This window comes from Catharus ustulatus, chromosome 16 (genome assembly GCF_009819885.2).
Source record: "Catharus ustulatus isolate bCatUst1 chromosome 16, bCatUst1.pri.v2, whole genome shotgun sequence".
NCBI lineage: Eukaryota > Metazoa > Chordata > Aves > Passeriformes > Turdidae > Catharus > Catharus ustulatus.
The window spans coordinates 417,653-429,656 of NC_046236.1; the positions used below are offsets into that span (position 1 = coordinate 417,653).

Genomic DNA, 12,004 nt, shown 5'->3' on the forward strand with positions numbered 1-12,004 from the left:
GTGGTTTGTCCAAGTTATAAAAACTCCATCCAAAAACTCCATCCCACCCCCTGTCCAAAACTTCCACCCTAACCTGGAGATTCTTTTGCTGTTAGTCATCTGAACCACCACAGAAGTTTTTCAGCATCACAGGGGGTTGAAAGAGAGGTGCAGGGCTGCACAGCAAGAGGGTGAGAAAGAGAAAGGTAGATGAAGACAAGTGAAAGGGCCTGGGATCTCTTCTTCCCAGAGCAGTGAGATTTGAAGGACAGAGTTGAAGTGCTTTCCCATGGAATCAGTTGCCCATGCTCCTGACACTGTGCCTTGCAGAAGTAGTTTGCATTGCAATGCTTCATTTCCCTGTATTTTTAATATAATTTGCCCCTGTCCCTGACTTTATTTTTGGTTGGTTTTTTTTTACATTTCTAGGAAGAAACCCTGCCCTGTGAGGTTGGTGAGGCCCTGGGTGCCTCTCACAGGGTGCCCAGAGAAGCTGTTGCTGGCCCGTCCCACTTCCAAGTGTTTCAGGCCAAGTTGGACAGGGCTTGGAGCTACCTGAGATAGTGGGAGGTATCTTTGCCCATAGCAGGGGGTGGGATGCAATGGGCATGAAGGTTCTTTCCAACCCAAACCATTCCATGATTCTGTGATTTCAGTGGAAGGAAAAAGCAGGCAGAGAAAAGTCAGGTAAAAAGCAGGTTCTAAGAATGTGCTTCTCTCTGCCATGGAGGTAGCAAGCTCACAGTAGTGCCTATAGTTAGTTATATACTGCATGTACAAGAGTCTTTTGTATATGGACAAGCAAATTCCCAAAGAGTTTACGGTTTTTCTGTTGAACTTGCCTCTCAAATATGTATGTCTATATGTGTATAAAGGCATTGTTTTATATGAGCCAGATTGTGGCCTCTTCAGCATTGCTATTGGCAGAACAGCTTTTCTATATTGTTTTACAAATGGCATCCAGAATATGTCATGGTAACTCAGTACTGAGGAAGGCTATTTTCCTTCATAAAGTTATTTGTAGATGCATGTATGCATATGCATGCACACACACACACACACACACACACACACACACACACACACACACACACACACACACCCCTGCATGTCTTTGATTTATCTACAGACGAGGATTGCCATAGGTATTACTAAAATAATATGTGATTTCTTATTATGGGAATTCTTTTGGATGACAAAACCAGGGATGCAAAATCAGACTTATACTGACCATGTGTACATCCATGGAAACAAAATTGTCTTAAAAATCAATGCCACAGTTGTGTTTCCTACTGAGTTTATCATGACACAACTGCATAGGGGAATTTTCCTTTCAATGCTTTATCAAGATTCAGAATTGGCCTTTGCTTGCTATTTGCTTCCAGAGTCAATAGGCAATGGATGCTTTACTCCTATACAGATCAAGTCCCTGGTCTTGAAAAGCCTCCTTTAAATTAGAATTTTTAACAGTGGGTGTCAGATAATTCTTCTGAGTACTTGATCATGCTATAATTATTACTTGGAAATTTTCAAATTTTCTGTCATGTTATGCTTCTATTTGACATCAGAAACTGCTGCCCAAATCATTCTGCCATGAAACTAATACCTCTCACCCTTTGGTACCACACAGCTCGTGGCCTGCACACAGCAAGAAGTACAAGTTTGTGTGCTAAAAATGCTGTAGGAGCCAAATTCACTGTGCTGGAGCTCGTTCCAGCGTTGAGTACATAACATGTACTTTTACCATTTGTGAATGGTACACATGTTCTTCAAGTTAGAATATGGCTTATCAGTATTAACTGGGGAAGTGATTCCAGAGATGAAGCTGCAAAAAACACACAAGGAACTTCCCCCACAGTCTAATCCTTTTTGTAACCATTTATTGTTATAAAGGTTCTTTCAGTTAAAGTATTGAAAGGCTAAGGACTTTAAAAGCATTTGAGAAGTTCTCCATCTGTGATTTATACAGGCTCAGTATTAGAAATGTGCAAAAAATGTTTCTGCATAATTTTGTTGGAAGATACGATCTAGAATGGGTCCACATTAAAGCATTTTAAAAATAAATTCCTCTATTCCTATATTCCAATATTTCTTTGGTTTCTCTCTAGAGGGATCTAAGAAACTCCAAGGACCAATTTCTCTTTCTCCACATTTTGAACCATGAAAACAATCTGTTTTGAAATCATGTGTGTTATAGATGCTACCAACCATGCCTCAGAGGTGCCAGAGCTGTTCATGAGCATCCTTGAAATTTTGGGAGAATCCAGTGGTCAGTCGAGGCATGAACATTACAGCCGTTAGTCCTGTTAAACTCCATGCCTTGAAGGGTACAGTGGAAGCACTGATTGTCCTTTGAATGGCTGCTCACAGCCCAGCTCCTGGCAGTGGAGGGGCTTTAGGGGGAAAACCTCTTGGCACCAGGGTAATTGTGGTCCCAGCCATGGTGTCTGCAGATATTTTGGACAGGTGCCTTCTAACCCAAGCATTTTATTGATCCTGTTCCAGCACAGTTCTGCTCTGGGAGAACAGTGTTGCACCATTAATGCTATGAATGTGGTACGTAAGGTTTATTATTTAGAAATCAGTTCTGTAATTCTCATGTTATACAGTCATTTTCCCTAGCTCAGTGTAAGCTATTTGCATTTTTCAGATCCCATAATCCATGAAAGTGCAAAATGAAAAATATACCATGGGTAATGATTAGTCACCAAGTTGTATATTAATTGTATTTTTTCACCAAGAATAGTTATACATTTTAAGACTTTTCTCAATTTTACATGTTTTTACCACACCTATTTCTGTCTTTTCTACTCCTGGCATTTCCAACAAAAGCATACAGAAGGGAGGAATAACTCATGTCGTTCATTGCAATACCTTTTTGAGTTTGGGTTGTGTTTTTGTAGTTTTAGGGTATTCAGAGCAACTGTGGTTGCTGTTATACTGAGGAGGAAGGGATATCTTATGGCAGGAGCTCAGGGGGGAGAAGAGGGGCCCAAGATGTCTGCAAACTTTAGGCTTACACTTTTTAAATCATTTTTTCAAAGCAGATCAATCCCTGGGCTATATAAACCAGGCAGCACCATGCAGATTGCTGGTTTTGAGGGGGGAGAAGGAAATTAGTTAATCACTGGTGGACATCATGCTTCTTTTTTTTTTTTTTTAATTAATTTATTTGGGAATGAATGTTAAGAGGTGTTTAGACTAAGACAGATAACATGATTTCAGGGTTAGGCCATTGAACTCTTGGGGACCAGGTGCACCCTATCAATAGGTGTCTGCAGAGAAGATAAGAGGCTCCACTTACGTTTGACAGTGCTGCGTGACTCCTGGAACCCAGCCGACTCTGAACCCCAGCCCAAGGCTTCACATTGCTGCTCCTCCCCTTGCCCGTGCCTGGCACTGGTGCTTGCACCCCCTCTGCTCCGCTCTGCCAGCCAGCACATCCTCCAGAGCCCCACACTGCGCTTGCGCCCATCCTCCAGCGTTTGGTACACCCAGTTGGGGCTAAAGGCAGCCGCATTGTTAAGGATGAGTGAGACCAGGGCTACCAACACAGCTGTGGCTATCAGTTTTTGGACAGTCATATCTGACTGTCAGCTTGCCGCTAGTCTCTAATTGCAGACAACACGAGGTCTCAGTCAGCTGCAGCACATTGAAACTAGGCTGGGAACAGGCAGCTGCGCTGGGGTGTTATGAGTCGCTAGAGGACATCACCGTTCATTCTTGAAGTCAACTCCAGAGGAATTTCTGACCAAGGAAATGAGAATTTTGTGAGGTAGATAGGAGAATTCCATAAAATAAGAATGCAAAGAAACTTTGTTAGGTCTTTCCCAGCGTTGACTTATCCACCTTCTTGCACTTTGATAAGTAATGCCAGTCCCGTGGTAAACTGGATGACAGGGAGGTCCATTCCGTGTTGGATGGGGTGAATCCAAACAGAATCCAGTCTCGGTGCAGGAGAGCCTGAGCTGAGGTGGGGCAGAGGTGGGATGGAATGCTCGCTGTAGCTTGCCGAGCGCCGGGTCCTTCAAGCCAACCAGTGCTGCTCCAAAAGCCTGGGTTTGGGTGCAAACTTCAGAATATCCCGCAAATGGTGACAGATGTCATTCTCTCAAAGCCAAGCTGAGCCAGAGGGGAATGCGATCACCCCAAAAGTGATCTGGAAGTCTGGAGTATCCCGAGAAGTTACTCTGGCGGGTCTCTCTCCGAAGAGCCGAGCTGTAAGTGCCGAGACGAGAACAGCCACTGCGGTGAGGAAAAGGCCCCCCCACCTCCCCACCAAGAGGAAATGGCTGTTTTTGTGGCTCGTTTTGGTGAGCCTCAGGGCGTAGTCGACTGCAAAAAAAGAGCCACTGCCACGGCAGTCAAACATTAACAGGATGTGTTTCCTGAAAGGAAAAGACTATGGAGACTTCTAAAGGTGTCCCTCCTCCCTTCGGAGAGCCCCCTCCCTGCTTCACGCCTCCTCCCCTCGCCGCTGCCCGCGGCAGGGCTGCCGGGACCCGCAGCGTCTCGGAGAGCCCGCGGAGCACAGCGGAGCTCCTCGGGAAAGGAAGAGAAGGAAATCCCAGCCTCAGCCCTCGGGGCATCACCTCTGTGGAAGGGACCGAGGAGAGGGATTTTGAAATACCTTTTACTAGAAGCAAAACAATATTGGGGTTCGCTGCTTGCGATGTGGGGGTTCCCTGATGCCCCCGTGCTCTCTGCACCATAGGAGGGACAGATAAATAGGAAGTATAACATCTCGAGATTCTCAACCCGATAACAACCCAGTTTGTCAGTGTCTGCAAAGGCAGGGGGGAGTGTTGGGGTGTGCGTGAGGTTGAGAGGCACAGCCCGAGCCCAAGTCCTGGCGTGAGGCTGCCCAGCCCGTTCGGTGCCCAGGGCGTGGAAACTGTGCTGTCGTGCGCTTGATGGGATGTCCCTGCCGACAGGGAATGGACTGTACAGAGGACGACAGGAGCTTCTTGATAAACTCTTACAGAGAGTTATTGAGGGCCTTCCAAACTGCCCTTCAACCTGGATATTTCCAGTGCGATCTTGCCCAGACTGGCACTCCAAGTGGCTCTTTGCTGTTCCCATCAGCTGCCTCAGCAGCACGGGGACGAGAACACGGATTCTGGTGGGCACTGTCCTGCAGTGCTGCCTGGGCTTATGCCCCCTCTGAGCTGAGCCTGGCGCAGTTCTTCGGGCTGCACAAACAGTGCACAAGTGTAGCATTGCCTTCTATACATTGAACTGAAGGCACAGCATCCGGAGCACTGAGGAGACCTGGCACAGACCAGGCACTGCCACACCTGAGATGCTGGCACAGGAGTTCACATCCTTGTAATAAATAAATTAGATTAGAAAGTGATTTAATTTTATATTTTATTTTAATATAATTTTACCAGGCAAGAGGCTTTGCCCCTAACCAACCATTCTGCCCTCACCCAATACACAGAAAGAAACTGGTCTGAATTTTTTTGCAAGGCAATATTTTATTTCCAAGACTTGTTCATGTGAGAAGGTGGAGGGGGGGTGGGAATTCCAATAAAGCTGATATACTCCTATAATTAGTTTTCAGCTCCTGAAGTTGAATGTACTAATCTGGCTATGAACTCAACCCTCCTCCATGTGCTCTGATAATTTTCAATCTTTAAACAAACTAAGCTTTAAGCTTTGACCATCTATATCCCTTGATCATCTTTGGTTTCTCTTTTTCCCTGTGATTGGTCATGTTTCTGTACATTTCTGGTTTTAGAACTTCCAGTATAAACACACCAGTGTCTACCATTGTTCAAAGAAATTTCCTATCAGCAATGACCATCTTTGCATATTTTAAACCCCTTGGACTATTTGTTATTATGATTCTGATTTTATTACAAGCCAGAGATTCAGCAGCAAGGCAAGTGATGTTTATACACAGATAACACCAAGAGAGATTTACCTTTAGGGAAATGTCTCACACCTGCTTCTGCCTCTCCCTCTTTGATTTTTGTGATTTGATGAAGTATGAGTATGTATTTTCAGCAGGGCCCAAGCTTCCTTCTCATGTAACATTAAAACCAATAGCAATTATATTTTACAAAGGCTGAATAAATCAGTCTAGTAATAGAATCATAAAGGTTGGAAAAGATCAAGTCCAACCGTTGCCCCAGCCACAGACCCATGTCCCTAAGTGCTATAGCCACACAGGTTTTAAATCCTTCCAGGGATGGTGATTCCTACCATTTCCATGAAGAAATTTTCCCTAATATCCAATTTAAACAGTATGGGAATCTTTAATAAAAAACTACCTTAGTGAATGCTTATTTGCTGACAAACAGGCAGCAGGATGTGCATTTTGCAGCACTCACTGCATTCTGTGGGGCACAGGGGTTTGTGTCATACAACTCACATGGAGCCATCTCTTGGTGTTGGTTTTACAAAGGGTACAAAGCTATGTATTCAACGGGATCTTATAGATATATTTTGTGAAGCTGCTTTATCAAATGGTCTGTTTCTGCTAGAGAAGAGTTTTTAGGAGTAGCCTCATCAACTTTCAGTGTTTGGATCATACATGAAAAATACCCTGGCTTTTCTTAGAGTAGCTCATATAATATCATTAACACTATCAAGAGTCTCATTGAACTATTACAACTTTTCATCTATTACTTAGCTCCTTGTTGTCTTTTAGTCCCACATAAAGATATAACCAGAATCCCATAAATCCATTTTAAAAGCATCAAACCTAATTTAGCTACATCAGATAACACCTTATTTTCTCAAGTCCTTAGCGTTTTCCAGTCTAGTGGAAGGTGTCCCTGCCCATGGCAAGGGTTTGGAACAAGATGGTTTTTAGTGTCCCTTCCTACGCAAACTATTCTGTGGTTCTGTGATTATCTATAATACAACATTATAGGATGCAATATTAATTCGTTATATATAATGTATATATTATAGGGCCCAGTTCAACAAAATGGGGCCCAAACTGAAAAGAGATTTTTTTACCCTGTTCCTGATCAGTGTTCATTTTCCAAATATAGCCCATTAAATAGAGGGAGAAAACGTTTTCCAGTGAGATGCTTCAGACATATAAATCTCCAGCACTTCTAAGTAATATTTCATTTTTTTCTTTAAACTTTCATGCTAAATAGGCAATGAAAAATATATGGGAATAGAAGGGTTTGTGAGATCAGATGGTGGACGCTGTAAACACAGTTCCACAGAATAACAGATGTGAAAGGTCAGATACAAAGCAAGGGAACTTTCATCAAGTATGTGGTAAAATTTGTGTCCACTCTTAAGAGGCATCAACATTTGCTTCCCAAATCCCTGCCACTGTGGATGTGGTTGGAGCCTGGGAGCACAGGGTGCAGCAGAGGATTGTGTATCCCTGTGCCTGGTGGGGGGCTTAGGGCTCCCTTCTGGGTTGGGCTGCCTTCCCATGGCTCTGCTCCCACTGCTGCTGCACCTGGGCTTCAAGTTTCAGGCCCATGGCTCTGCTCCCACTGCTGCTGCACCTGGGCTTCAAGTTTCAGGCTTTGGCTGATGAAGTACAGATGTGAGAGGCTTTCCAGGGGGGTGAGAAGAAGAGGAGGAGAAGAACAGGAGATTACTAGAGTCAGACTTGGGGGCAGGGAAAAGTATTACTTGGCATTTTGTATGGACAGCAGGGCAAGGCCTGGAAAGGAAAGTTGCTGCCTTTTAGGGATGCATGCACAGATTCAGCTTTCTCACTACACTGGGAGATAAACTGGTTTTCCCTGGGATTTATGTGAACCTGTTATGCACCTCCTGTTTCTTGTTCCTTTACTAGGCCTACATCCATCTGCCCACATTTCTGAGGGGCAGCAAAACTTGCCCTGGTGCTAGAGGTGTGTGCCTGCCAGGGAGGTTGCACATCTCATGGCTGAGGTTGGTCTTTGTGAAACAGAGAGAGAAATGGAAGTGGATTGTGGGTGCTCCCAGGATCACCTCCCCTTCCCTACCCTTTCCTCTCCAGTACCTTATCAAAACACTGTTCCCCTTGTGAAGGATGTGTCTGCTGGAAAGAACCAGTCTCTGCTGCAGCTCCATGGGAACCATGGCTGTTGCTCTGCCTTGTGCAGCTGCTAACCAAATCCAGTGGGGTATGGGAACTGCTCTGGGCAGAGCAAGGCTGGGTTCCTTACGGGAAACACTCCTTCAGGTATTTCTGCAGGGCAGAAGCAGGAGAAGGGATGGTCAGAGGGAGTCAGTGGTCTCACCTGCCAAGGGTTCTTGTGCTGGTGAGCTGCTCTGTTAGGTTTCTCAGAATCTTGGAATCATGGAATGGTTTGGGTTGGGAAGGATTTTAAGGACCATCTAGTACAAACTCCCTATCATGGGGAGGGACACCTTTCCTTGGTGTCCCTCTTATCTCTTGTGTGGTCTCTGTGCTGGGTGAGTCCATGCAAGCTGTGCTCTGCTATAAACACTCCCAAATTCAGTGTCTTGGTGCAGTTTGAGCCTGGTGTGCTCACCCCCTGACCAGCCGGGGTGGCAGGAGGCAGTGCCTGCCAGAATAAAACCAGCTGCAGAGCACATCAACTGCAGATGTTTCCCACTCTGCGTTTGTTGATGTCCCCGATGTAGCCATGGCTCAAGCCTCTCAGGTTCATTTTACAAGTGGTTTGGAGTGGAGGAGAAAGAGGTGGGATGGCAGAACTCCAGCTCCTCAGGGCAGAGGTACCTGGGTGCCTGAATGCTCCACACAGGCAGGTGTGTGGAGGGCAAGAGCTCCCAAAGAGAAGTCCTAGGGCAGCAGCTCCCACTGAATTTTGACATTGGCAGGAGTTGTTGCCATCCAGGAAAGCATAACACAGCTGTGAGATGATGAGCAATATCTCCTAAATACTGCTGTGACTCTCTGCACACTGTTATCTTTTAACTTTGTACTTTAAAATGCACTGTGTAGTCTGTTTCATCTCAAAAGTTTCCACTCCCTGTAGCCTAAATAAGAATCTCATCCGCTTGCCTGTTTGAGCCCATGAACTCTCATCTTCCTGCATGGAGGGAGTTGAGAGCTGTCAGAGCTCTGAAAAATAAAGACTTTGATTTCCTTTCAGAAACTCACTGTTAGTCAGCCTGACAAAGCCCAGCACAGATGTGCGTGCATTTCTTCACCCAGAGCCAGCTGGCTGTTGGCAGCTTCATCTGGCACACTGAAGAGCTTGGAAAATGAACTTTTTCTCCTCAAGCCCTGTGAAGCACTGCTGTGCCCAGGCACAGCCTTGAGCAGCTTTTCCTAAGGACAGAACTCAAATGGCTGTGTTGGCAAAAGCCAGGTGAACATAATTAACATCATGTTGATCATGTCAATGTTCTTTAATGGTGTTTTTCCCACTTTTCCCAATTCTAGTAGTGTCTGGAATAAAAGAGAAAACTGTTCCGACTTTTCAGAAATTAGGAAGGTCACATCTGCTGACATAAGGCAGCATTTCTGTATTGAATGGTGACGCACAGAAGGATCTAGCACTGGTTTCTGTCAGGTCCTTCCAGATCTGAAATTACCATGATTTATTTCAATGTTTCTTTTGGGTCCTCAGCTGGAGAGCTTGGACCTCTGGAAGAAGAGCATAAAGAGGCTGTGTTTGAATACCACTCAGTTGTAAGAAAGGCAGCACTCAGACATGCATTTTTGCTTTTCTAAACCAGAAACACTTCTGATCTTTCTGAAATTTCTCCCTGATTTATCACTTCTGTTCTTTTTTCTTTTCCCTATACCGTTTGTCCTCAGCAAAGTCTGTATCACTTATTTATGTTGATTACTACCTGAAACCTTTATATGAGTTGCACTGCAAGTAAAAGATGCTCTAATTCTAAAGTAAATTATGCAAAGGATTTTTCCTGTGCTCTTTCTTAGTGTATGTGTTGAAGAGCGCGTCATTCTGCTGCTTCCCCTTAAGTCACTTTCTCCTGTTTGTGCAGGGCTTTCCCACAACAACTGGAAACAGAAAAACATTTTAATCATAGGAAAACTGGAAGGGAATTTGGTGGCAGGTCATAAAGTGTCATTATATTCTATTATTTTCTTTTTTTTCCCCTGCTTTTAAAATTTAGATCTTTACTTTGTGCTGTGTTGGTGCCTGAGAACTACATAGACCATACCTCTGCTGAGGATGACATTGAAAAAAACCTTATTTTGAATGCTTATGGTTTTTATTAATGAAACGTATTGTATGAAATTCTGAATAGCCTCAAATGTGAATAGAAGCTGTGAAGATCTTTGCTTGTCCCACTCTGCCTTGGTCAGTTTCTGTCATGGTCCTTCTGCTGAGCAATTCTGCCAACCATTCCAGCTAGGAGCATGGTCCTCAGACTGCCTAGGCAGGGGACTTTGCAGACTGCAACTCATAGCCCTGAGGAATTCTTGTTCTGAGCATCACAAAGCTTTTGTTTCTGCTCATTTTATCCAAGTTTTCAATTAGAACATGGTTGTTTGGTAATTTTTCTACATATCATTCCCTATTACTGAATACAACAATTGAGTTCCCAATAGTTGTTCAGTATTTAAACTACTCCAGACTGTAGCAGGAGATTTCTAGTGTGAGGTTAGACTTTTCTCGTCATTTTAATTTTGATTTCTGAACATCAGTGTGGGACTTATGACTGTCTATAGGTTGCAGCTATAACAGGATGAGCACATGATAAATGCTTATATACATGCAAACATAGAATCACAGACTGGTTTGGGTTGGAAGGGACCTTAAAGACCATCTAATTCTACCTACCCCTGCTTTGGGCAGGGACACCTCCCACTATTCCCTGGTTGCTCCAAGCCCTGTCCAAGCTGGCCTTGAATGCTTGCGGGGATGGGGCAGCCACAGCTTCTCGGAGCACCTTGTGCCAGAGTCTCACCAACCTCACAGGGAAGAGTTTCTTCCAATCTGAATCTCCCCTTTTTCAATTTAAAGCCATTCCCCTTTGTCCTGTCCCTTCAGGCCCTTGTCCTAACTCCATCTTCAGCTCTCCTGGAGCTCCTTTAGGCACTAGAAGGGGCTCTTAAGTTCTCCTCAGAGCCTTCTCCAGCCTGAACATCCCCTGCTCTCTCAGCCTGTCTCCAGAGTAGAGGTGTAACTGCTGTTGTTTAGACATTGGTGTAAATCAGATCCCAAAATATTTCCTTAAGACTGGGGCCATTTAGCTCAAGAACTGACCTTTGTGTGTGAGCCTGCGTCTGTTCCTCTTCAGTCTTCACACAGCTACTGGACCCTGTTACAGTCATCCCATTCCCAATGGACTGATGGTTTTTCCTTTCACATTCTCTCTCCTCAACCTCACCTGCCTTCCAGGTGACACAATAACAGTTTTCTTTTACTTTCTTATTTTCTGCAGTGAGGCTGTATGGGAGAACATGGCTCGCATGTGCGTGAAGACTCAGAGGCTCGATGTTGCCAAAATTTGCCTGGGGCACATGGGTCATGCAAGAGGAGCCAAGGCACTGCGGGAGGCTGAGCAAGAGCCAGAGCAGAAGGCCAGGGTGGCTGTGCTGGCCATCCAGCTGGGCATGCTGGTAAATCCCACAGCCAAGCCATGAAGAGTTCATAGCAGATTCTGAAAAATTACTCAGTGAAAGAAACTGACAGAAGGAAAGATCATTTAAAGATTATTTTATGTGTGAAACATATAACAAAAAACTGATTTCTTGGGTCATAAGCCTCTTCCAAGCTTAGTCATTCTAGGTTTCACTGGATTTAAAAGAGGCTCTATTTTATTATAGTTAAAATGTTTCAACAAACGCGTTTTAAGTTCTGGAGCTCTGATATTTAAGCGCTGATATGGAACACAAATTCCATTTTGAAATTATTTGTTTCTAGAGTGAAAGGCTAGAGCTGTGTGCTGTCACAGATTTAGATCTGACCTGAGGTTGTTGAAGGAGTTTTGGCAAAATAGACTTTTCCTTTGAGGCTGGAGAGCTCTGGTCAGTCACATTCATTGCCTGTGCTGTCCCAGGGATGCGTAGCCACCCAGATTTCTATCCTGACTTCTCCCACTGTGTGAGCAGGAACTTGGCTGGATCCATCTCAGCCAGAGGACAAGA

At 44.6% G+C, this 12,004-nt stretch overlaps 2 protein-coding genes across 5 annotated transcripts in view; one reads left to right on the plus strand and one right to left on the minus strand.

Annotated features, from left to right (window-relative positions):
* Nucleotides 1–4,329, minus strand: part of TMEM204 (transmembrane protein 204) — a 33,393-nt gene extending 29,064 nt beyond the window's left edge. The window contains exon 1 of the mRNA XM_033074079.2: nt 3,284–4,329. Within this exon, the coding sequence (XP_032929970.1) occupies nt 3,284–3,563 (280 nt within the window). The 5' untranslated portion in view covers nt 3,564–4,329. The remainder of the gene's footprint in view (nt 1–3,283) is intronic.
* IFT140 (intraflagellar transport 140) overlaps nt 1–12,004 on the plus strand; it is a 97,397-nt gene that overhangs the window by 77,309 nt on the left and 8,084 nt on the right. For all 4 annotated transcript variants that reach the window (XM_033074074.2, XM_033074075.2, XM_033074073.2 and 1 more), the window contains one exon: nt 11,299–11,476. In XM_033074074.2, coding sequence (XP_032929965.1) covers nt 11,299–11,476 — 178 coding nt within the window. The remainder of the gene's footprint in view (nt 1–11,298; nt 11,477–12,004) is intronic.